Source organism: Oenanthe melanoleuca, chromosome 14, assembly GCF_029582105.1.
Source record: "Oenanthe melanoleuca isolate GR-GAL-2019-014 chromosome 14, OMel1.0, whole genome shotgun sequence".
NCBI classification, from domain to species: Eukaryota; Metazoa; Chordata; class Aves; order Passeriformes; family Muscicapidae; genus Oenanthe; species Oenanthe melanoleuca.
This window is the reverse complement of record NC_079348.1, coordinates 7928113-7954659: the sequence shown is the minus strand read 5'-3', so window position 1 is coordinate 7954659 and position 26547 is coordinate 7928113. Positions and strand designations below refer to the sequence as shown.

The window sequence follows — 26547 nt, the reverse complement described above, 5'->3', positions numbered from 1 at the left end:
AGGAATCTTCAAAATTATTCAAGCATCCCTTAAGTGAGTCACTCTGTAGCTGTGACTCGTTTGAGATGCAAATGCGGATGTGGCAGGTCGGGCACTGGGACAGTGAGGGGCACAGGGACAGCTGTGCCCCCTGAGGGGGGCCCTGCAGGTGACCCCAGGGCTCGGGGTCAGTGTCCAGCTCCTGAGATTCCAGGAGAGCAGGGATCAGCCAGGGCTGAGGTGGCCCAGAGAGCATCTCTGTTCCACCAGTGCTGCTGGTGTCAGGGACTGCCCCGACCTGGAGTCTGGTCCCAGACTGAAATGTGGGGGGAATGGCTGAAATCCAGAGAAATTCACTCTTAGGGCTGTTAAAACACCAGCGTGGAATGATTTAGGCAGCCTGGGATGGGAGTGGGACGAGCTGCTGGGCTGCTCCTGGGAGGGATTTTGGTGTGTTCCACTGAGGAGATCTCGCGGCAGGCAGGGACATGAGGGGAATAAACTCCTCTCTCCCAGCCGGTGAGGGGGCGGCAGGAGCCTCCCAAGCCCCGGGGCCGCTCTGCATCTTAACACAACCTTAACACACAGAATTGATCAGGAGCAGGAGAGAATTACATTAATATAGTCACTTGTCACTGAGGTCTTATTAGGAATCTCCACTCATTAGTGTGGAAAGAAGGAGGCTGTGACCTTGTTAACGTCCTTGGGCAGGGAAAGGCTGAGTGACCACTTTGCTATTGATCTATTGATTTTATCGATTTAACCCCTGAGCTGTGCGTGGCCGTGGGCACACCCGGCCCTGGGCACACCTGGAGAGTTCTGTGTAGCTGGAATGGAGAACTGACATCCCCTTCCCTGCCCTGTCCACACCCTTCAGGATGATTCAGCCGGGAATTCGCAGCCGCCTTATGCAAATAAAAAATAAATAAATAAAAGGACGCGCCGGTGATTGATGGCGAGGGCCAAGCGAAGTGACAGATCCCGTCCCCCGAGGCCACATCCCGGCCCCGCTCAGCTCGGCGGGGGCTGCCGGGGCCTCTCCTGCCTTGTGCAACTTCCCAGCTGCTCCAAAGCCGCAGAATCCCAAACCCCGGGGCAGGGGGAGCCGCTCCTGCCCCCACTGCACCCCCGGGGCTGGGGGAGCCGCTCCTGCCCCCCTCTGCCCCCCACTGCACCCCCGGGCCGGGGCAGGATGGACCCGCTGGGGCTGCAGGAGCGGGGCTCAGGTTTGGGGTCAGTTTTGGGCTCTGCATGGCCCAAAAGGGCTGGAGCGTGGCCAGGGAAGGGAACAGGGCTGGGAAAGGGCTGGAGAACTCCTGAGGGATCTGGGAAAGGGGCTCAGCCTGGAGAAAAGGGGGAGCAGGGGGAATTTTTGGTTCTGCACAGCTCCCTGACAGGAGGGGTTTGGGATCTCCTCCCAGGGAACAGGGTTAGAAGAGGGAATGGCCTCAGGGTGGGCCAGGGGATGTTTATATTGGATTTTGGGAGAATTTCCTCCTGGAAATGCTGTCCAGCCTTGGCACAGCTGCCCGGGGCAGGAGTGGAGTTCCCATCCGTGGAGGGATTTCAGAACCTCGTGGATGTGAATTGTTGGATTGGATGATCTCAGAGGGCTTTTCCAGCCATGATTCCACAACTCCTTAATTCCTCCTGTGGGTGACATCAAGCCCCTATCAGGGCAGGATCCCAAAATGCCTCTGCCATCTCCGCAGCCCTACATCCGAATATTTAATTTGATTTGATTTTCCCCTCTCCGGAGGCTTTTATCGGTGCTGGTTGCACCCGAATATTTCCCTGCCTCATCCCGCCTGCTCCCCGAGCTCCCCGCTAATTCCAAGTGACAAATCCTCCCCTCCACGACCACCCTGCCAGGGAGGAAATGTCCATTAAGTGGAAGCGAAAGAAATCCTCCAATTACCGGCAGGCGCGATCAGTGCCATCGATCGGCCGCTTGTCAGCGCGATCGCTCATCGCTGCCGCCGTCAATACCTGCAGCCACGGAGGGGAGGGGACACACACGGATGTCCCCGCGGTCCCCGGGGTGCCGGAGCCTCTCCAGGGCTGCCTCCGGCTTTTCCCAGCCCCATCCCTGCGAGCGCCGGAGGGACGGGGGAGTTTTTTTATTCTTCCCCCCCAGAGCCATCGGCCGCTTCCTCCGGCGCTCCTCTGCTTCCCAAAGACATCTTTCGAAGCCTGAGAAAAAATTCGAGGGGTCGCTGCCAAGTAGTTCGAGCCGAGAATTTGGGTTTTGTTGAAGGAAGGCATCGTTTGTCCGCATGAAAAGCCGGTTTTTGGGGGGAGGGCCGGGCGGAACGTCCCCCCGCGGTGTCGGAGCCCCGAGCGTGACAAACCTGCATCCGCTGTGGCCGCCCCTGCACAAAGGAGCCGTCGGGCAAGGCTGGGCTGCTGCCAGAGGGACAAGGGACAGGGGCGTCCCCAAGGGCTGATCCTGCTCCGTGGGGCAGGGTCTGGATGGGACACGAGGGGCTGGGAGCGTCCCCATCCACGGGAGGCTGGGATCCGTGGGATTTCACCTGCTGTGCTCAGGTGTCCTCCTGCCCTGGCCCCCTGGGACTTTTGGGGGATCCTGGTGGCATCTGGCTCAGAATTTGGAGCTGGTGTGAGCCAGGAGGTTTGCAGGGAGGATGGGGAGCTCAGAGCTCGATTTGGATGGTGTGGGATGGATGGATGGATGGATGGATGGATGGATGGATGGATGGATGATGGATGGATGGATGGAGGGATGGATGGATGGATGGATGGATGGATGGATGGATGGATGGATGGATGATGGATGGATGATGGATGGATGGATGGAGGGATGGATGGATGGATGGATGGATGGATGATGGATGGATGGATGGATGGATGGATGGATGGATGATGGATGGGAGGTATGGTGAGTTCTGGTTCTGGTTCTGTCACAGTTCCATGCTGGTGTCACCCCTGGCAGGTGGCTCCAGGTCACTCGTGTCCCCAGGGCTGGGGCTGTGTCCCCAGGGCTGGGGCTGTGTCTCTCTGGGTGTTGGTATCACATCTCTCACTTTCTCCCAGTTGGTGATAAAGATGTCCCCAGTTCCCCCAGACCCCTGGGCTGGTTTAGGGAACCCCCAGGGACAGTCACCCCAACATCCCCCAGCCCCTGGGGGTGATGGCAGTGGGGACATTGCCTGTGCTGAGCTCAGACTCACAGAACATCCCAAACTGGGACCGACCCATTGATCCAGCTCATCCCTGGTGACGAGTCCAGCCCAGAGGGGAGCAGGGGTGGCCTCAGAGCCCCCAGCCCTGGGCAGGGGATGGGGCTGGGACCCCCCAGCGGGTCACCCTCGTTAGCCTGAGTGTGACATGCTGGTCAATCACCCTGTGCCATCAGAAGGGACGTGTGGGGCTGGTGCCACTCAGCCACCCCGTCCTTGCCCCGTTTGATCCCTGTCTCGTTACAAGGCAGATAACGAGGGACAGCCTTGTTCAGTTCTGATCTCAGTGTGAATATTAAAAATTCATATTTCACTGCTTTGAGGAGGATCAGGAAGCGTGTGAGGGTGTCCTGCACGCACGGGGCTGAGCAGGGATCGCAGCCAGGCCTCGCTCATGTTAAAGGCTCATAAAACTTGAATTACTGAACAGGAACTGTGAAGGGGAGATTCCTTTCAGCATTAATCACTCTGCTGGTGCAGGACCTTTCCTAAACAGTTTTTTCTGGGCGAAATGCCTTTAAATAAAGTCTTGCAGGTTTAGTGAGCACCTAACTCCAGCTGTGTCCAGCTGTGTGAGCCTCATGTCAGCGTCACAACCAAACAAGTTGCTGGAAGTGTCAACACACACCTGGTTCTTGGGGGGTTTCTGGTTTCATGACACCGAGGGCTGATGACTTCCACACTCAGCTGTGTGTGTGTGATGTACCCAGCTCTGACCCCAAGCCAGCCCCAAACCCCACTCTGCTGGGTGAGGTTGGAGCTGAGTTGATGGACACAGAGCAGGGGTGAGCAGCACCCTTTGGAAAGAAATGTGGCTGTGAGACCCCCTGAGCTCAGCTGGGAAGCTCCTGGGGACAGATCTCACTCTTTGCATGCAGCTGAACACAAGTTAAAGCACCATCTGGGTGGAGGATGGGGTGGGAACTCCTCTGATTTTATTAGGAATCCCCAGAGATTCGATGATTTTTGAGTCATGGAGTTTTGGCACAGGGAGGGTTTCAGTTCTTGCTCAAAGCCAGCATGTCCTGAAGACAATAAAACTGTCCCAGGAGCCAGGAGAACCATGGCCTGTGTGAATGTGCAGAGCTGTGTTTGAACACAATCCCAGCTTGAGCTGGAAGTGGGCTGGAGGTGGTTCCTGTTCTCACCTGCAGCAAAACCTCAGCAGCAGAGGTTACAAAACCATTTGGAGATGTGACCATCTCCCAAACCATCTCCCAGGCAAAAAAAATAACCAACAAAAAAACAACCCCAACCAGCTCCCTGGCCATTAAAACTGCCAAACCATCTCCCAAACTGTCTCCCAGGCCATAAAACTCCCCAAACCATCTCCCAAACCATCTCCCAGGCCATAAAATCCCCCAAAGCAGGGGCAGCCCAGTGAAGAACCGTGGGTCTCCATGGTTTTAGGATCAGATGAGAGCAGTGGGGAGCAGCAGGAGGTGGAAGGTGCTGGGGCAGGGGTGCCCCCAGAGCCAGGCAGGTTTGTCCTGTGCCAGCTGGGTCACCTCACCCTGCTCAGGATGAGGCACTGTGCTGTCAGCTCCCCCATCACCGTGCAGGACAGAGCAGAACAACTTTAAAAGAACAAGGAAAACTGTTGCCACTTCAAAACCCGGCTCGGAATTGATGCCAGGCCTCCAACAGACTGATGCTCCTTTCTTCTCCTGTTAATTAATTCCTTTGCCTGCAGTGAATTTCCATCTTTTATTTGTGCAGCAATCAAAGGCTGCGAGCAGCGAGGCTCACATTAGGAACAGACCCATCCAACCTTTTTTTAATCTTCCTGTATCAGCTCCTCGCCCTCTCCTCGTGCTGCCACGCTGCAGCTGAGGCACAGATGCCAAGAGATGACTCTGCTGCAGGAGGGAAGGGGCAGAGTTTGCTCCCAGCAGGTCTCCTTTGCTGCACAGAGGAGGGAGAACAGGGCTGGGTTGTGCTCACAGAGACACAAACGGGCAGGGATGGGGTCACCTGAGAAGTGCCTGCTGATTTACGGCGTCATTAAAAGGTGATGGTAAAAGCAGGGAAGATTTGTAGCATCTGCATGGAAACCCCATCCCTGACCCTCACACCCCAGATAGAGAGAGATTAAATATCCAAGGAGCCTGGGGATGGCTTTGAGGGAGAGCCCTGCACATCTGGTAGTGCTTGGCCTGATCCTGAAGCCCCTGGACCGTGTGCAGTGAAATGTAATTCCCTCCTTGCCCTGCTGTGGGCTGGGAGAGGCTCTGCCTGCATCCTGGAAGAGGAAGGTGCAGCCAAAGTGGACGTGAAGGTGAAGATGGGCGTTAGTGTTTAATTTTTTATTTTCCCTCTGCCTTCAGTCAGAGTCAGGATTGAAGCACAAGAGGCAGGATTTTCTTGTTCTGAGTGGATTGGTGCATTTTGGCTTTAGGAGAGTGGTGAAAAGGATAATGCAACATAGTTCTTTGTGGAATGGAGAAGCAAAAAGAGAGCTTTATTTAAAGAAACACTACACTTATTTAGGGTACTTAGTGCAAAACAAAATATAACAGACTCATTGGTCCAAGAAGGCAACACCTCTCTGAAAACATGCTTTCTGCAAAACATCACGTCTCTCACATACCCAGCAGGTGCATAATTCCTTGTGTTTATAGGTGTTATAATTCCTTGTCCAGCCTGAGAAACCCAAAGCTTCAAGGTTGTTTTTTCCCTGGTTCCCAGCAGTATCCAGCAACACTTGGTTGTTTTATTAATTTTTATCTATACGTGAGTTTTACAGCATTTCTAGCTGACAAGTTAAAAAGAAGAAAAATGTTGGTGGATCTGGCTAGCCACAAGGTCTTTCAATGCCCAACTATCCAATTAAAAACTAACATCTATATTATTTATACTCTTGACCCAATGACCAAACACTTGTGACTCACAGTTCAGGATTTTCTATCCAACCAAAAACTACTACTTGAAACTAAGAAGGAATAAGAAGGAAGAAAAGGACAATGCTCCAGAATATCTATTTTGTCACATATCTATTACTGTATTTTAAACCCCCAAATTCTAAACCCTTCACCCTGTGATATTACACACTTTTATTCAACTTCACACCAGCTCTGGCTGCCCTTGGACAGGGATCTCCTCTGCTGTTGGGTTTCTCCTCTTGCCCTGGGGAGTCTCCAGTGGTGGGAGCTTTGTTGTTGGAGCAGTGCAATGTTCCCATTTCTCCTGTTCCATCCTGGCATTTGCAGTTCTGGATTCTGGTGCCCCTTTGGATGTTCTGCTTGTTAGGGGGAAGAAATCCTGGCTGGAGGTGAAGGGTGGGAGGAGTGGGATGGTGGGAGAAGTGGTTTGAGGTCCTACACCGTGACTGGGATAGCCTGGAGGCCTTATCCCATGTTCTATCCCATGTGTTATCCCATGTTTTATCCCGTATTATACCATGTGTTATCCCATATTATACCATGTGTTATCCCATATTATACCATGTGTTATCCCATGTGTTATCCCATGTGTTATCCCATATTATACCATGTGTTATCCCATGTTTTATCCCATATTATACCATGTGTTATCCCATGTGTTATCCCACATTATCCCATATTATCCCATCCTATCCCATGTGGTATCCTGTGTGTTATCCCATGTTCTATCCCATGTTCCATCCCATGTGTTATCCCATGTTATTCTGTGTTTTATCCCATGTTTTAGCCCATACTATACCATGTTTTATCCCATGCTATCCCATGTGTTGTCCCATGTTTAATCCCATGAGTTATCCCATATTATCCCATCCAGTCCCATAAGGTATCCTGTGTGTTATCCCATGATTAATCCCATGTTTAATCCCATGTGTTATCCCATGTTATCCCATGTTTTATCCCATGTTTAATCCCATGTGTTATCCCACATTTTATTCCATATTTTATCCCATGTGTTATCCCATGTTTTATCCCATGTTATCCCATATTATCCCATTATTCCATATTTTATCCCATGTTACCCCAAGTGTCGTCCCATGTTTTATCCCATGTTATCCCATATTATCCCATATTTTTTCCCATGTTATCCCACATTTAATCCCGTGTGTTATCCCATGTGCCAGTGCCCAGCAGAGCCCGTGTGGTGCCTGAGGAGAGCAGATCTGAGGGAAAATCTCCTTTAGGAGCTCTGCTCCTCCAGGGCTCCCCAGCTGCAATATCTCCTCCCAGCCCTTCCTGGCAGGACCCACCAGGATCCTCCTGGCTTGGGTGGAGCGATTCCAGCTCAGAATTTCATCTCACCCTGAATGTTTTGGGCAAACAGGGATTTTTAGGGGGAGAAATCTGTGGGTGGAGGCAGCTCTGAGGGCCAGGTTGGCTGCTGGGAGCTGGGAATGAGCAGGGATGGAGGGTGGGTGCACATGTTTGCAGGGAACTGGGGATAAAAGCAGCAGATGTCTGATGGAGTAAGTGGAGAAATGTGGGCCAGATGGCTGCAGGGACTGAGATGGGGAATAATTCCCAAAGTCTTTGCTCTCCAGAGCAAGATTAGGGCACTTGCAATCTCTTCCTCTCAATTTGCCTCCCGTGGTGGCTTTGGGCAGAGCTCTTAATGCTGTTTGTGACCTGCAGGGATGTGGGGAATTCTCTGGGGTGTAGATGTTGAGCAGCACGCAGGGAGCAGGGGATGGTTGGTAAGGATGATTCCCCCAAATCCCCTCCATCCATCCCAGCAGAGTCTGACCACACAGATGGGTCCTGGGGGAGGGTGGTCATGGAATCAGGGAATTCCAGACTGGTTTGGTGGAAAGGGACCTTAAAGATCATCCAGTTCCAATCCCAACACCTTCCACTATCCCAGGGTGCTCCAAGCCCTGTCCTTGGACACTTCCAGGGACCTGGGGGCACACACAGCTTCCCTGGGAATTCCACCCCTGTCCCTCCCCACCCTCTCAGCCAGGAATTCCTTCCCAAAATCCCACCCAAATCTCCCCTTTTCCAATGTGAAGCCATTCCCTGTGTCCTGTCCCTCCATCCCTTGTCCCCAGTCCCTCTCCAGCTCTCCTGGATCCCTTCAGGCTCTCTGGAACTTTCCCTTCTCCAGGCTGAAAAAGGAGATTTGTGGTTTAGAGGAAACTTAAAAATTGTATTTTTTAGGTGATCTTTATGTTTAAAAACCCAGCCAAAAGTACCTATGAGAGGAAAGGCATGGTAGAAGCAGAAATTGCAGTTTCATCAAGATGGAAATCCTAAATAATCCAAAACTAACCCAGGCTGCAGGTTTGGAAGTGGCTTTCTTTCCTTGTATGAGGAGAGGGAGAAAAAAAAATCAAACCTGTGTATAAACCCTGTTGCAAGGAAATGAATTGCAAATAAGAAAAACAAATTTGAGTTAATTCCTCTGTTCCAAGCAGGACTCCATTCAGTGTTTTGGGAGTCAGGGGATTTAGGGATTTGGAGATAGCGTCAGTGTTTTTGGGTAACAAGTACAAACTGTAGCAGCTTTTAAGGCTTCTGAAGCTGTTTCTGATTAGGATCTTTTCTTTTGACAACTTTTTTTTCTTTTCAGGAAAAAAAAAAAGGAGGGGGGAGGAGGAAAGGGCTTTTTGTAACACAGTTGGGTTAGAGATGAGGGAAAATCTGTTTGAAATATGCAGGGACCTGAAAGCAAATCTTGAGTGAATAATAAGTTTAACTGACCTTAAAATATCCCATTGCCATGAGGGATTTGAGAGTAATACTTCAAATGGATTTTTGATGAGGCTCTGCAGGCTGTGGGGAATTGAATATTTTTACCCAACACGTTTTCTGATCTAAATTTTCACAATAACTAGGGGAAAAAAAACTATTTGGGAGTGCCTAAAGAAGGGTTGGAGTTGTGTTGTTTTACTCTAAAGCTGCTGCTGTGCAGGGAAAAAAAAACAATTTGCTGCAAGGTCACTTTTCAGAATTACTTTTATTCCCTGATATTTAAATTTAATCCTGGAGCAGAATTCCTCCTGGCTGCCTGTGTGGAGTCCTTGGGGGGGTCCAGTGAAGGATTATCCTGGTGCTCACTGGCACAGTGTGTGTGTCCCAAGCCTGGGACCCTGCTGTGGTGTCACTGTCCCCAGAACTCCCAGGATCCCTGCTGGGCAAACACCCCTGGGAGAAGCCCCAAATAAAATAGAAGCCAGCAGCACTTCCTGGGCTGCCCTGCTGCCTGTCCATCCATCCATCCATCCATCCATCCATCCATCCATCCATCCATCATCCATCCATCATCCATCCATCCATCCATCCATCATCCATCCATCCATCATCCATCCACCCATCCATCCACCCATCCATCCATCCATCCATCATCCATCCATCATCCATCCATCCATCATCCATCCATCCATCCATCCATCCACCCATCCATCCATCCATCCATCCATCCATCATCCATCCATCATCCATCCATCCATCCATCATCCATCCACCCATCCATCCACCCATCCATCCATCCATCCTTCATCCATCCATCATCCATCCATCCATCATCCATCCATCCATCCATCATCCATCCATCCATCCATCCATCCATCCATCCATCCATCATCCATCCATCCATCATCCATCCATCCATCCATCCTTCCATCATCCATCCATCCATCCATCATCCATCCATCCATCCATCCATCCATCCATCCATCATCCATCATCCATCCATCCATCATCCATCCATCCATCCATCCATCCATCATCCATCCACCCATCCATCATCCATCCATCCATCCATCCTCCATCCATCCATCCATCCATCCATCATCCATCCATCCATCCATCCTCCATCCATCCGTCCATCATCCATCCGAACATCATCCATCCATCCTCCATCCATCCGTCCATCATCCATCCGAACATCATCCATCCATCCATCATCCATCCATCCATCCATCCATCCATCCATCATCCATCCATCATCCATCCATCATCCATCCATCCATCCGTCCATCATCCATCCATCATCCATCCATCCATCATCCATCCATCCATCCATCATCCATCCATCCATCCATCCATCATCCATCCATCATCCATCCATCCATCATCCATCCATCCATCCATCATCCATCCATCCATCCATCCATCATCCATCCATCCATCATCCATCCATCCATCCTCTATCCATGGGGCTCTGCCAAGGGCTCCATTCCTTCTCCCCATCCTGCAGCACAAAGTGGAATTGTGTCAGTCTCTTGTCCCGAGTGACAAGGCTCAGGCTGTGCCAGGGGAGGTTTAGGTGGGATTTTAGGGAAAAATTCCTTCCTGGAAATGCTGCCCAGGGGTCTCCATCCCTGCAGGGAGGTGAAGCCATGTGGATGTGGCACTTGGGGACACGGGACAGTGGCTTTGGGGTTGTATTTGTGCCACAGGAGAGCGGTGAAAAGGAAAATGTAACAATTCTTCATGTGATGGAGAAGTAAAAGAGAGATTTATTTAAAGAAACACTACACTTATATAGGGTAGCTCGTGTAAAACAGAATAGAAAAGGCTCATTGGTCCAAGAAGGCAACATCTCTTTGAAAACACACCTTCTGCAAAATATCACATCTTTCACACACCCTGCAGGTGTTTAATCATTGTTATAATTTCATTTCCTGAGAAACCCAAGGCTCCAGGCTGCTTTTTCCCTGGTTCCCAGCAGTATCCAACAACAGCTTTGGCAGTGCTGGGGAGGCTTGGATTGATTTGGGATCACAGCAATTCTGTGATCCCAGCTCATGCCCTGCACCAGCATTCTGATCCCAAGTCTTTCCTGGATCATTTTTAGGGAGAAATTTGGAGCCACAGGACACCTGAGTGCAGTTCCCACCATCCAGCCTCCCTTCCCAGCCTGGAATGGGGGGAGCGGAGCCCAAAACTGGGAGAATCCGGGATAATCCCAGCAGGTTCTGTGTCCCCATCCCCAGGGATGAGGATGGGGACGCTGCAGGAGATGTCCCACGGGTGGGGGGGCTGCCACCAGCGGAGGGAGGATTTGGGAACTGCTCCTGCCAGCCCTGGCCATCCCACCCTGCAGGGCTCCAGCAGCAAACAAGCCCCCAGTGTCCTGCAGCCTCTCCGTGGCGCCGGGGCAGCAACGCCTCCTGGCCCCCTGCCTCTCCACAGCTCCAGACAGACCCGCATTTTCCTTCCCTTGCATTCAAAAAGAGGGAAAAAAGGGAAAATCGTGGTCCTGCAGCAGCTGCTGGGCTTGGGAAGATCCCTCCCCTTCACATCCCAGGGACACAGAGCACACGAGGGTCCTGCTTGGGCACTGCCTGGGCTTCCTGGGAAGTGGCAATCCCACAGAAGTGTGGGATCATTGATCCCACTGACCCCACAGAATTATGGGATCATTGATCCCACAGATCCCACAGAAGTGTGGGATCATTGATCCCACAGATCCCACAGAAGTGTGGGATCATTGATCCCATTAACCCCACAGAAGTGTGGGATCATTGATCCCACTGACCCCACAGAAGTGCGGGATCATTGATCCCACTGACCCCACAGAAGTGTGGGATCATTGCCTTGATCCTGGCTGGGGTGGGATTGGCTCTGGGAATCCATAGAATCATGGAATCATGGAAAGGTTTGGGTCAAAGGGACTTTAAAGCCCACCCAGTGCCACCCCTGCCATGGCAGGGACACCTTCCACATCCCAGGCTGCTCCAAGCCCTGTCCAGCCTGGCCTGGGACACTGCAGGGATCCAGGGCAGGCACAGGGAGCTGTTTTTAGGGGATGTTTTTAGGTGGGTGTAATCAGACACCCAAACTGTACTGCTGTTCCTGAATCCATGGCTGTGATATCTGTGATATCCTCAGCAGAGATGTTCAAGCTGCTGCAGCCTTTAAATCCCTTGGTATTTCCAGTCCTTTGAATCTCTTGGAGTTTCCAGTCCTTTGAATCCCTTGGAATCACTGAGGTTGGAAAAGCCAAACCATTCCCCAGCCCTGCCAGGACCACCCCCCATGTCCCCAAGTGCCACATCCACAGAACTTTTCAATCCCTTCAGGGATGGGGACTCCACCCCTGCCCTGGGCAGCATTTCCATGAAGGAATTTTCCCTTCAGCCTGTCAGGCTGGCTCCAGCCTTGGCTGCCTGATTCCTTGGGCTCTGCTGCCCAAAGGGGCTGCCCAGGGATGCTGGGATCGATGTTCCCATCAGCTCAGGCTCCCATCCATCATCCCTCTGCTCATCCATCACAGCCTGAAGTGTTGAGTTAAAGATGGAGGGGCTGTGGGAGATGGGGAATGGGTTCAGCCTCCTGGCTGCTGGAATTGTTGGAATTTTGGTTCACCAAACCTCTCTCAGTGATGTAGAAGAAGAGAAGTGAGTGTCCATGGTCCTGTGCCGAGCTCAGGGGAGGGAGGAGCCCTTGGAAACATGGATTTACCTCATCCTGCAGTATTTTCCTCATTGGGAACGTGGATTTGCCTGACCCTGGAGTATTTTCTTCACTGGGAACATGGATTTCCTGATCCCAGGGTGTTTTCCTCATGGGGAACATGGATTTTCCCGATCCCAGGGTGTTTTCCTCACTGGGAAGAGCTCACATCTGAGGCTGGGATGTGCTGGGAACTTCCTCATTGTTTTCCCTATGGAAAAGGCAGAGTGGGCACAGACCAGCAGAGTCCCTGGAGACTGGCCCTTCCCTGGGATGTGGGGCAGGATTTGGGATGGATACCTGATGTCCCAGAGGTGGCAGAGCCCAGTCCTGGCCCCAGAGAGGATTCTCCTGGTGGGGAACTGATCAGGGTGGGGGACAAGGACACCCCAAAGGGTTTTTGGGAAGGGCACTGAGGTCTGTCCAAATTCCAGAGCAGATTTAGGTGCAGAGGGTGCATTCTCTCCCCCCCACAAACCTTCCTGCACAGACACCTGGTACTGACTGGGAGCTGGGGAGCCTGAACTGGTGGGACTGGTGTGGGCTGGGCTGTGCTGGAGTTGCCTCCCCCTGAGCCATGGGCAGTGCTCAGGGTCCTGGCCACCACTCAGCTGCAGCTTTCCATGGAAATGTGCAGAAATTCCTGGTTTTGATCCTCGTCCTCCACCAGCTCTGGCTGGAATGGGCTGGTGAGATCTGACAGGGCAGACAGCTGGACAGACAGACAGACAGAGTGTGTGATTGCCCAAGCCACACTTCCTTAGGAAACCAGGCTAAAAATAAGCAAAATCCAGTTGTTTCCCACAAATAGCTCCAGCTGCCACAAACTGCAGCTTTTCCAGTGGAAAAACAAAAAGCTGTTTTGTTAGAGAATTCCCAGTTGTTCTTCTGGAGGGAGGGAGGGAGCAGTGACAGGATGGATGGAGCCCCCACCTCCATCACCTGGGGCTCCCCCAGAGCTCTGGGAGCTGCCCATGGCTTGGGGAGCTGCAGAAACATCCATGTCCTGGATTCCAGAGTGCTTTGGGCTGCAGGGACCTTAAAGCCCACCCAGAGCCACCCCTGCCAAGGACATGGACACCTTCCACTGTCCCAGGCTGCTCCAAACCCTGTCCAACCACTCTGGGACATTCCTGTGCCTTCCCAATATCTCCACAAATCCTTTTTCCGTAGCTGGAGGAACATCTTTCCTTTTTTTATGCAGCAAAGTGCGTAATCCACCCCTGGCTCCCTCCTGGTGGGAGATTTCCTTCTCCTGGGGACCAGCTGAGCCTGGTGTGAGGGGGAGGAGGCTCCCAGAGCATCCCCAGCATTCCCAAGCCTTGGCTGGGTTTTTGGGGCTTCTCCCCCACCTCTGGAGGCAGCAGTTGCGGGGTTCTGTGTGGGGGGCTGCAGGGAAGCCCTGCACACACCTGGCAGAGGCAGAGCAGGTTGGTGGAGAGCAGAAACATTCCCTCTGTGCCAGGGCTCCTCTCCCAGTTCCCTTCTCCTGGCTCCTGCCATGGGATGGGATGGCACAGAGAAGTTTGGGAATGGTGGCTCCCAGCCCTGCCAGGCTGTGGGCAGAGCTCCTCGCCAGGAAATGAGGCTTTTTCTGATAGTAAAAAAAAAAAAGAGCTAAATTTGTTTCCCATCTTCCCTCAGGCTGGATTACAAATTTGACACAGATGGGGAATGGGGAATCTTTGTTGTTTCTGTGGAAAACTGGACGCATTTTCTTTTCCATCCCATCAGACCCGAGACAAACACCAAAAATTCCCAGTTCTGGGGTTTTGGAGGAGGGGGGACAGATGAGCTCCTGGAGCCATCCTGAGCTGGGACTCGTGTGGGATGTGTCTGTGGAGAGCCAGAACCTGCAGCTGAGTGTGGAGATGTGGCCAGGACAGGGGTTTGGGGACATTTTCCCTGTGAGCCCCCAGAGGGGAGGAGGAGGCTCTGAGCTGGGGGTTTGGCTGATGCTGGGGAGGGGGACAAGGGGATGGTTTTCACCTGGGAGATTTTGGAAACCAAAAATCTTTCTGTTTTGAGATGCAATTGTGGCTCCTTGCCCTGCTCAGCCTGGGAAGGTGGCAATGAGGGCTGGGCACTCCTGGTCCCTGTGTCCTTGCAGGTGACTCCTCCAGGGCTCAGGGAGGTTGTCACTTTTGGATGAATGAACCTGGGGCCAAGCTGGGGCTCTGCAGAGCTGCTGCCACTTCCAGGCCATCAGGTTCCTGCCAGGAGCTGGCAGCAGCAGCCCCTCCATCACCTGCCCGAGCTGTCAAAGGCATTACAGCAGCCCTGGGAAAAGGGGAAAGCCTGGATCCCGTGTGCCTGGGCTCTGCCACTGCTGCCTCAGCACCTTTCAGCCCCTCCTGCCCTGTGCAGCTGTGACATCGCTGTCTCCAGCCCCCTCCTGCCCTGCCCTGAGTGCCCACGGGGTCTGTGGGACATCTGCTCCCTGCCCTGGACCCCACAGCCCCCGAGGGTCCCTGTGCCCAGCCAAGAGCGGGGCTGCAGGTGATGCCATTCCTCTGCCAGCCCTGGAACCAGCCTGGAGCCCCCAGGGGTTTGTCTGAGCTCAGCAAATTGCCCTGAGATTGACTTTCCCTCCCTCAGGCCAATCCCCACAGCTCCAGCTTGGCTTTGGGGTGTTCTGGAGCTGCTGATGGTCACACAGAGCCGGCCACGTGGCGAGGGCACTGCTGGCTCTGTCCCCTCTCCTGTCCCCCCGGGGCATCTCCTGCTCAGCCCCTGTGGCTGGGGGTCCAGAGCTGCAGGGGATTGGTGCTGGGTGTCCCCAAACAGGGGATTGGAACAGGGTGTCCCCAAACAGGGGATTGTCTCCAAATAGGGATTTGGTGCTGAGGAGCATGGGGTGTCCCCAAACAGGGATTTGGCACAGGGTGTCCCCAAACAGGGTTTGGTGCTGGAGAGCACAGGGTGTCCCCAAAGAAAGAATGCTCCTGGCAGGATGGAATGGAGGGAGGGGGACCAGAGCAGAACGAGGCACTGGCTCAGTTTGGGGTTTGGGGTGGGTGGTGAGGGGGATCCCCTTCACGGGGGGATTGAGGTGCAGAGTCACTGCTGATCTCAGTGCTCCCAAATTCCTTTGTGGATCTGGCCAAGAGAGCTTAAATCTGTTCCTGGAGCTGGTGCTGCTGGATCCCCAGGGCTCCAGTGCCAGCCCTGGTTGATGTTTGCTGAGGTAGAAATGAGGCAGTTTTGGAAGCCCTTCAGAACAGCTCGTGCTTGGTTCAAAGCTGAAGTTTCACTCAGGATTTCAAGCAGGATTTGGTGTTTGTTCAGCAGAGCACAGCCAGACTGGGAAAGTGTTTTTGGAGAAGCTTCCAGGAGATGCAGGCATAGATCAGCTCATGGAGGTGGGGGAGATGCAGGGGAAGGGCTCCCCGTCACATCTTTGATTTCTTAGCATCAGATCCTGCCGTGATTAATTCCTTCCCAAAATCTGAGCCTTGGTGATGCCAACAGGACCTGGTGGCCGTGGCACGTGGCATCTGAGCCCAGAAAGCACAAAGTGATCATTTTTGTCCCTTTAAAAGAGGAGAAACGGATAAACGACTTGAAAATGTTGGGATGGGTCACATGAGGATGGGGGGGATCTTTTCTATTCCCTGAAAGTTGTTGGGGAGTCCCTCCCTTCTCCCCCTGGCTGTGCAGGAGGAGGGTGAGGAGCAGGACGAGGAGGACAGGCAGGGGACAGCCAGGGGACAGCCAGGGGACAGGCAGGGGACAGCCAGGGGACAGGCAGGGTGGCCTTGGAGTGACCATCTGGAGAGCCTGGCTGTCCCTTCCCCGTGGCTCCGCAGGGTCCGGGGCCGCCCCATACTGAGATCAAATAAACACAAATACCCTGAAATTATTCATGGCTCTGGGGACTTGTCTGATGCCTCGTCAGCAGCTGCTGATCAAATCAGGGCAGCTGTCAATTGGCCAGCTCTGGCCGACATGTGTGGATTATTCCTCCTCCTCCTTCCCTTCCTTCCTCCCTTCCTTCCTCCCTCCTGGGCTCCCGCTGCTCCCGCACCTGCGGCAGGGATGGGCAGGACGGGCAGGAATCCTGCGGGTGCCCCTCGCCTGCACCCGGGATTTGGGACAGCAGAGACGGGATGTGGGTCCTGCCACCCGCGCTGTGCCCTGGTTAATTAGGCTGGGCTAATTAGCTGAGAGCCTGTGGCTCTGCGGTGCCCCTGGGCTGGCAGTGCCTCCCCCGGGACGTGGCAGCAAGGGATGGATGCACTTGGAGCGGCGGTGACAGGACAGGGTGAATGGCTTCCCGGGGACAGGCAGGGGTGGGATATTGGGAATTAATCCATGGCACGGATTCCCAGAGAAGCTGTGGCTGCCCCTGTGGCTACCGAGATGGGAGAGTGGCAAAAAGGATGGAGCAACAATACTTCCTTCATGCAGAAGAGAAGCAAAAAGCCCCTTATTAAATAATCAAACGACAATTTTATAGAGTAGATGGTGGATAAGGATAGGGGTGATTCCATTGGTGCAAGGAAGGTGACACCCTGGTAAACACTCCTTCACCAAAACATCACGTCTCCCACACACCTGCAGGTGCATCATCTCTATTATTAGTTCTTTCTTTTATATTTTGTTTGAGCAGCTTGAGAAAATCCAAGGCTGCTTTTTCCCTGGCTTTCACCAGTATCCACAGCCCCTGGATCCCTGGAAGTGTCCAGGATAGTGGAAAGGGTCCCTTTCTTTTCCTTCTGCTCAGCCAAGCATCAGGAAGTGAATTCTTATTTCGGCTTCCATGTAACTGTAAACCTGAAAACCCCAAGGATTTTTGTGACCTTTTTATGCTTTTCCTGTGCTCTCCTCCATCGAGGCTGGAAACCAGGCAAGACCAGCCTGTTGCTGTGAGGGGATAATTTAGTGAGAACTAATCAGTGGAATTTTTAAGTTTGTAATTGAAAACAAGGGCTTTAGCCAGAGTAGTCTCAGGGTTTTTTATTCTGACTTTTTTTTAAAGAAACCTTGGGATAATCAAGGTTAGTGAGGTCCCCTTCCCTCCCCAGCAGCTCCAAGTGCAATTTTTCCTTATTTATTGGTGCTCCCAAGGATCCCAGTTCCCAGGGGGATAAAATCTGTCACCAGTGTCTGTAGGGCAGGTTCAGAGGAGGGTAATTTGTGTTTCCCCCTGCTCAGACAGCGGGTCAGGTCATAAAGCAGCAGATCCACGGGGAGGGGAGAGGCTGTTTAAAGGCTGCCCGTGCTGAAAGGTGCAATAATCCGCCGGATTACTTTCCGGGGGAGCTGCAGGAAAATTTACTGCCTTGGAAAGGGATTATCCCAGCGCTGCTGCCAGCTGATTTCTTCCCTTTCTTTCCTAAGAGGAAGGAAGTTTTTCATTGAATTCCTGCTGCTCCCCGCAGCTCTCACGGCTCGGAAGGGAAGAATTCATCCCGACCGGGTTTTATCCCGATCCCCCCGCTCGGGTGCGAAAGGGAAACCGGAGCCTGGCTTGGAATTCGGATGGAGTTTGCAGCACTTCAGTGCACAAGGGATAAAACAGGAGGAGGAATGAAGAGGAGAAAGGCTAACCAGGAGGAGGGATAAAACAGGATGAGGGATAAGGAGAAGGGATAAAACAGGACGAGGAATAACCAGGAGGAAGAATATCAAGAAGAGAAGGGATAACCAGGACAAGGAATAACCAGGAGGAGGAATAAGCATTAGGAGGAATAAAGAGGAGAAGGGATAACTAGAACGAGAGATTAAGAGGAGGAGAGGAGGGATAACCAGGAGGAGGAATAAAGAGAAGGAGAGATAACCAGGAGAAGGGATAAAGAGAAGAAGGGATAACCAGGAGGAGGAATAACTAGGATGAGGAATATCCAGGAGAATGAATAAGCATGAGGAGGAATAACCAGGAGAAGAGATAACCAGGAGGAGGAATAGAGAAGAAGGGATAACCAGGATGAGGGATAACAAGGAGGAGGAATAAAGAGGAGGAGGAATAAAGAGAAAGGATAACCAGGAGGAGGAGTAAAGAGAAGAAGGGATAACCAGGAGGAGGAATAAAGAGGAGTGGGGATAACCAGGAGGGGTGAATCCTCCCCGGTGCAGCTCCAGCTGCAGGAACAGCCTTTGCACCGCCAGCCACGAGGGCTCCAACCCCGAGCATCCCCTCCTGAGAGCGGGGACCAAACCCTGAGCTCCATCCCCATCCCGAGCAGAGCCCGGAGCTGGAGCAGCTTCCCAGGCTGGAGCTCAGGGCTGCTCCTGCCCCGAGCTCCGAGTGCTCCAGCAGAGCCCCGCGGGGCGTTCGGGGGGGTTGGTTTTGTTTGATTTCCTTCCCCTGGAAGGCAGGAGCGGGGGCTGGGGCGGCCAAGCCCTTTAATTGTGTGCAATGAAGGCTGACAGTGCCGAGGCACAGCCTTTAAAAGGGGTACTGAACCTTTAATTCCTGAATAAATCATCTCCAGTCTGTTGCTCCTTCATCTGCAAGCTGTTTGAGCGGGACGCACGGGCACTGCTGGGAAGGGTCATTTGGAGATCAGAGCCCTCGGCTGACCCGGGTCACAGGCAGGACACCTGCCACAGCCTGTCCCCTCCGGGAATCAAAGGGGACCAGGACAGGACATTCCTAATTGCTGCCACGCCGAGGGGCTCCGTTCCAGAGGGATGGAGAGCTGGGAGTGCCCCCCTGGCTGCCCTGGCCTCAGGCACATGCCAGCCCCCATTTTCTGAAAGGTTTTTCGGGATTCAGTGCCCCACTATGGCTAGGAATCTTCCAGTCCCCATTTTTTGAGGAATTTTTGGAGATTCAGTGCCTCACTACAGCTGGGCACATGCCAGCCCCCATTTTCTGAAAGATTTTTGGGGATTCAGTGCCCAATCATGGTTAAACACATCCCAGCCCTCGTTTTCTGAGGGGTTTTTGGAGATTCCGTGCCCCATCTTGGCTGGGCACATTCCAGCTCCCATTTCGTGATGGGTTTTTGGAGATTCAGTGCCCAGTCATGATTGAGCATCTTCCAGCCCCCGTTTTCTGAAAAACTTTTGGGAATTTAGTGCCCCACCAAGCTGAGCATCTTCCAACCCCCATTTTCTGAGGGATTTTTGGGGATTCATGGAGCTGTTCTATTTCCCACCTGTTTTCACCCAAGCAGTGGCTTCAGCTGCGTTTTCACTCAGAGTTATCCAAAATCCATCATCAGGGAGGAGGAGTCCCTGGGTGCTCGTTTTGGATCCCATCAGGGAGGAGTCCCTGGGAGCTCCAGGACTGCAGCCTCTGGCCGTCCATGTAGGCAGGATGGCCACAGAAGTTCTGGAAATGCGATGGAAATTCTGGGTTGTGGGAAATGAAGTGGGATGGGGGGAGACACGGTCCCTTCCACACCTTCCTACCAGGAAATCTGGGATACCAGGGGCTGTGGGAGACTTTCTGGATGGGAAGAGCAGCCGTGTTTGGCAGCCCTGGTTCCTGTGGGGGTTAATAATTGAGTGTCGGTGACTCTGAGAGGTGCCATTCGAAATGCAAATGTTGGCTCCAGCTTCTCCCCTTGCCTCCACTCCACATCTCCAGACCTGGATGGCACTTCTCAACCCAAACTCTGCGGTTCCCAGCCCTTCCCAGACCCCAGGGCTGCCTCCCCCTGCTCTGCAGCCCCTCGGGGAGGGTTTGGGGGCTCAGAGTCCAGCCCTGGCACAATCCACACATTTTTCTCCTCCTCTGAGACTCTTTATCCGCCTGAATCCCAACCCAGAGTTCCCATTTCCCCCATGGTGTGGTGGTGGGAGAGCTCCGGGCTCCTTTGTGCGGGCTGGAGACCCCCCAGCCGTGGTTCTCTATGGGGTGAGGGGGGAATTTGGAGCTTCTGGGGGGCAGGAGGAGCCCCTGGGGATGCTCCAGCTGGGAGCACGACCCGCCAAACCCCCTCCTGTTTCATGTATCAAACTGTAATTAGGAGCAAAGGGCAGAGGGGTGCAAAGGAGCATTAATAAATTATCTGCCTGCTTGTTAATTGACGTGTCTCAGTCTGCCCGTGGTGGAGCCCAGGGCTCGGCTCCCCTTGCAGGCGCATCGCAGCCTTGTTACTGCCCTCATCAGCATATTCAGCTCTCCCTGCTTAAAGCCAATTAGCTCCCGGCCAGGCCTGATTGGGAAGCCGCGGCCTCATTTGCATATTTTTGAATTGGTGAAAGAATCAAAAATAATGGAGGCAGCTCGGGGATGGGGAGCGCTGGGGGGGCTCTGCCGGCTGGGGGGCACTGGCAGGACCTGCTGGGGAAGGGAGGGGGAACAGCTCGGTAATTAGGATCAAAAGGAAAGGGGGCTAATTTGGTCCCGGGCGGCTTGGGGAGTTCATCCCTCCCAGCTCGTCCTTCTCAGTCCATCCCTCCCAGTTCATCTCTCCCAGTTCATCCCTCTCAGTTCATCTTTCCCAGCTCATCCTTCACAGTTCATCCCTCCCAGTTCAGCCCAGTTCTGGGTGAGTGTGGCTGCCACCCCTTTTGAGGGGAACAGGGCTCTGCCCTGTCCCCCAGCAGTGGCAATCAGGGGTACAGGGCTGGATCTGCCGCTCCCGACATCCCATCCCATCCCATCCCATCCCATCCCATCCCATCCCATCCCATCCCATCCCATCCCATCCCATCCCATCCCATCCCATCCCATCCCATCCCATCCCATCCCATTATCCCATCCCATCCCATCCCATCCCATCCCTCTCCCACCTTTTCCCCCGGCCCAGGCGCTGCTATTTGATCTGCAAGGAAAAGCTCTCTATCTGCGACTTTCCAGAGCTGGCTCCAGTTTGACAGCTCCAGAGCCGCCGTGGGGACACAAAGGCAGCCTTGTCCCCAGGGCAGCTTGTCCCCAGGGCAGGCTCGTCCCGTCCGCGCTGCGATAAGCCCCGCGATAAGCCGTGATTCATATGCAGATCCGGGTGGTACCGGGTGTCTGCAGCCACAGGGGAAACCTGTCCCGAGCCCTGGCTCCTCTCCCGGTTCCAAACTATTTTACATTTACACAAAACCCGTTCTGTCCCCCTCCCCGAGCCCTGTCCCGGCTGCCTGTCACCCTGCCCACGGTAAGGGGGTCCCCTGGGGCTGTGGGGTGTCCTCTGCCCCGCCTGGGGCTGGCAGAGCTGCGCTGGTTTTGTCCCCAGCGTCCCCAGGTCCATCTCAGCGCCTTGACAGAGTGACTTTCTGTGCCCTGCAGAAAGATCTCAGCCATGTCCCTCCCCGGCAGAAATCCCTGCCTTTCACTCCTTTTGTCTGGGCATTTTTGTCAGGGCTCATTTTTAAAAATAGCGATGGAGAGGGGTTTTTTTCCCCGATTTTTTCTCTTTTTGGTGATGACAGAACCTGTAAGCCCTGATCCCACAGCACCCATCCCCCTGACCCCATGGCACCCATCACCCTGACCCTGTGTCACCCATCACCCTGACCCCACAGCACCCATCATTTCCCCCTGTGGTTGATCTGGGGTTTTGGGCTCCCCCATCTCGCTCCCAGCACAGACTGGGGCTGTCTCCATGTGAAAATTTCTGCCTGGAGTTCCAGGGGATGGACTGGAGGCAGAGCCTGTCCTGCTCTCCTGCTTTGGGCTGGGATAGAGTTAATTTTCTTCCTGGAGCTGCCGTGGGTGATAACTCAGGGATGCTTTGGGCTGGAGACTCATTTATCTCCTGAGAGAGCATCCCCTGATCTCTCAGCTCGGTGCTGGGAGGAGTTCTGCTCCAAAAATCATCAGGAATCATGAACCAATTAACTCTGGAAAGTTATGTTGGCCCAGTTTTTGAAGTCTGCTTTGATTCCCTGCCTGCTGTGGCTGTTAATCACTATTTAATGCAGCTTTCTGCATTTTTATCATCATTTTATCTGCTGGAATTTATTGTGTGTTACCTTAACCGAGGAAGCATTTTCATGTGTTGAAGTCTCCATACAGAAAACCCCTGTTCTGATGCCTCTCCAGTGCCAGTTGTTTTATTAATTAAAACCAAAAATTTATCAGCTTAATAGAGAGGTAAAAGGGTTTTATCCCTCCTCCTGGGCAGAGAGTCTCCTCTGGAAATCCCAGTTCCTCCCAAGGCTCCCTGTCCTGTACCTGCAGGCACTGCTTGGCATTCCCATGGTGCTCTCTTAAGGGCAATAAGAATTAATGTAAATTTAATTAAAGTTCCTAATGTTTGGGCTAAAGTGGAGCACAACAACGCCGGCTCTGCTCTTTGCCAGTTTAAGCCAGATCTGGAGGGAGCTGGGTGTTATCAATAATTAACCGGGGTAATTTAGGGGAAGTATTAGGGCGTTAATGAAAATGTGAAATGCATAATTATCCTCTGAGGAGCTGGAAGTGCTCAGGCTGCTGAGGAAGAGGAGGAGTTGAACAATTAATGTTTGGAATCTGCTGTTCCCAAAGGGATACCTGGGATGTCCGTGGGATGGGAGGTCCCTGCACCCCAAAACAGGCACAGGAGCTGGTGCCCCGGCTGGGAGGCTTTAATTAAAACTTCTGTTAATTACATTGCAGTTAAGCTGTGGTTGCCCTGATGTCCCTCTGCAGGAGGAAGGGAAGGATAAGAGAGTTTTTCCAGAGAGGCTGTGTCTGCCCCATCCTGGGGGTGTCCAGGGCCTGCTGTGCTTTGACATGGACTCTCCAGGGTCTCCAGAGTTTGCTGTTGGTAATGAAACAATTTATTGCCCACTGAGGAACAGGACTCAGCCCTGGTTGGGGTGGGGTGAGGATGAGGAAGGAGCTCAGAAATCCTGGAGGCATCCAGGGAAACACTGCAGGGATGCCTCAGGAAGCTGATGAAGCAGGATGGAAAATGCTGCATTTTGTGACTGGGATGAAAGTTAAGGATGCTTGGCTGGCCGGGAAGGTGGAGGAGCAGGAGGGTGGAGCTGTGGTGTGATCCCAGTGAATCCCAATTGATCCCAATCCATTGGGGTTTTTTTGGCTCTGGACCAGCACAGAGAGGGGACAGGGATGGGTCCAATCCCTGCTTGGGAAGGTGGTTCCCAGCAGGAATTAGAAAGGGATTCCCAGCAGGTCTGCCAGGCAGCCTCTGGTAAATGCAATTATTTGGAGTGAGGGGAGGAAAAGAGCTGGAAAAGATGGGAAAAGTACCCGTGGGATTCATGGATCTGTGAGGGGCATCCCACTGGAAGCAAACAGAGAGGCTGAACTGCCAGGTGAGGGCACAGGAATTGGCTCTAAAAACGCTGGCACTGTGCAAAAATTATAATAAAAGTGTGGGGGGAAAAAGCCACAAATGGCTTCTGCTTCTTGTTTGGGGGAGGGAGCAGTGGGGGCCCAGCTCGCAAATGCTTTTAATAAAGTGTTCCTTCCTGAGTCCAGGGGAAAAATCCCAGAAACCTCAAGCGTTTCCCATTACATAAGGAGCAGATGCTGCCGGGCAGAGCCGTGACTCCCCCAGCACAGCCCTGTCCCTGTCCCCAGCCGCCGTGGGGACCCGGATCCCTGCCAGGAGCAGCCCCAGCAGTGGGATGGAATTCCCAGAGAAGCTGTGGCTGCCCTGGCAGTGTCCAAGGCCAGCTTGGAGCGCTCTGGGATGGTGGAAAATGTCCCTGCCCGCGGCGGGGGGTGGCACTGGATGAATCCCAGACATTCCAGGATTTCGTGATTCGTGCTGGAGGTGGAAGAGGAGGATGTGGAGGGCAGCGGGGCAGGTGCCTGTGCTGGTGGCAGGGAGGACCCGTTCTGTCACACGGGGTGACATGGCTGGGTAATTTCTGCTGCAATTAATGCCTCATTAAAGTGCACGAGGGAACAATCAGAGCAGTGAATTTTACCCAGCACAATGGCTGGGCCCTCAGGGTTTTTTCTGCCTTTCTTTTGAAAAGGAAACAGTCTTTTTCTGGCTTTAACTGCTCCCTGTCTGGAGGCAGAGGATGAGGGAGCCTTGGTGGGCATCTCCACTCCCAGCTGGAGCTTGAGCATCACCCCCGGGATGGGATTTTCCTCTGCAATCCCACGGGGCGAGTTGGAACCTCCAGGATATGAAATCTGACTGGAGGCAGGGATGAAAACCAGCCCCATCCCAAAAAGCTTGTGTTGAGATGCCAAACACCCACTGAAAGTGGGGGTAGGAGAAGGGCAGGAGGGATTTCCAGGGCTGGGAAGGAATTCCAAGGGGGAACAGCAGCCTGCAGGTGCCCTGTGGATGCTGCTGGTGGGGCAGAGTGACAGGGACAGGGACACAGGGGATGCTGAGACGGGCAGGGAGGCTGGAGCTGGGAAGGGTTTTGAAGATGAGGAGGTGAGCAGGGGGGTGTGGAAGGTGGGGCAGGAGGGAAAGGGGAGATGTGGCTGTGCTTGGGAAGCCACTGAGCATTTCTGGCCCGATTTTGGGGTTTGTTCCACCCGTTGTGACATCAGGTGGGAGCAGCCACGCCCTGACCGTGTCCCTCTCTCCTCAGGAGCCTGATGCTGTGGGAATCCTTAAAATCAGAGGGTCTTGGGCCTCAGAGACAGAACTTCAAGGAAAGCATAAGGCATGTCAGCAGAGTTCTATGAGATGTAGAAAGCAAGGACAAATAGAACAATGGCCTGTGTATTAACACTTGGTTAGAATAACTCTCTAAGCTGCAGAAAAGTGTATCTAGCAAGATACTAGGAAGGTCTAAGCTTAATAATGGAGCTCTGTACATTGTATTTTAAGGCTTACAAGCAGGTATTGTATTTGAAATAAGCAAGCATTGTTTTAACCCAAGGCACGTGTACTTACAGTGGTTGGATGGAACTGCTGTCAATATGCTTTTGCTTTTTGTGATTGGTCAAAAAAGTTTTAAAAGTGTGTTGTAACATCACGTTCTCTGGCTGTTGCTGAGGACGTGAGCTGCTGGCATCTTCCTGCTGTCCCAACCGTGTCATGAGAAAAAAATAAAAAACCAGCTCAAGACGCGTTGACAGCGGTCCCGTCCCGTTCGTGATTCTGTGCCTAAACCCATTGAATGGCCGAGCCCTGACCGTGCCCCTCTCTCCTCAGGAGCCTGATGCCACGCACCCTGGAGGGACAGATCACCATGGAGAAGACTCCCAGCTACTTTGTCACCAAGGAGGCGCCGCGCCGCATCCACAACATGTCGCGGGACACCAAGCTGATCGTGGTGGTGCGGAACCCGGTGACCAGGGCCATCTCTGACTACACACAGACCCTCTCCAAAAACCCCTCCATCCCCAGCTTCCAGGCCCTGGCCTTCAAAAACCTCAGCACGGGACTGATCGACACGAGCTGGAGCGCCGTGAGGATCGGCATCTACGCCAAGCACCTGGATAACTGGCTGCAGTACTTCCCGCTCTCCAAATTCCTCTTTGTCAGCGGGGAGAGGCTGGTCAGCGACCCTGCCGGGGAGATGGGGCGTGTCCAGGACTTCCTGGGGCTCCAGAGGGTGGTGACGGACAAACATTTCTATTTTAATGAGACCAAGGGCTTTCCCTGCCTGAAGAAGCCGGAGGGGGGGAGCAAACCTCGCTGCCTGGGGAAATCCAAGGGGCGGCCACACCCCAAAATCGACGGGCAGGTGGTGCAGCGCCTGCGGGAGTTCTACAGACCCTTCAACATGAAGTTTTATCAGATGACAGGGCAGGATTTTGGGTGGGACTGAGCCCATCCCCAGGGCACGCTGCCGGGCTGGCACCTGGGCTGCCAGGACTGTGGTCCAGGGATGCTCATGGCCACTGTGGTCCAGAGATTCCCATGGTCACTGTGGTCCAGGGATGCTCATGGTCACTGTGGTCCAGAGATGCTCATGGTCACTGTGGTCCAGGGATGCTCATGGTCACTGTGGTCCAGGGATGCTCATGGTCACTGTGGTCCAGAGATGCCTGTGGCCACTCCACCAGCACCCTCCTCCTGTTGTTCTAATTTATATTGGACCTTTTCTGACAAGAAATGGACTTTTCTGGAGTAGAGAGAAATATTTAAGAAATAAAACCACAGATGAGCCCTCTCCCCTCCCTGAGCAGATTAAATATTCTTCCATATAAACCTTGGTGATCTCCATGTTCTGGGTGGCAGGTGGGAGCGTGGGTTTGTGTGCATGGG

General features: G+C 53.2%; 1 protein-coding gene across 1 annotated transcript in view; it reads left to right on the top strand.

Annotated features, from left to right (window-relative positions):
• Positions 1-26154, top strand: part of HS3ST6 (heparan sulfate-glucosamine 3-sulfotransferase 6) — a 33033-nt gene extending 6879 nt beyond the window's left edge. Inside the window, exon 2 of the mRNA XM_056502978.1 lies at positions 25489-26154. Coding sequence (XP_056358953.1) covers positions 25489-26107 — 619 coding nt within the window. The 3' untranslated portion in view covers positions 26108-26154. The remainder of the gene's footprint in view (positions 1-25488) is intronic.
• The last annotated feature ends 393 nt before the right edge of the window (positions 26155-26547 follow it).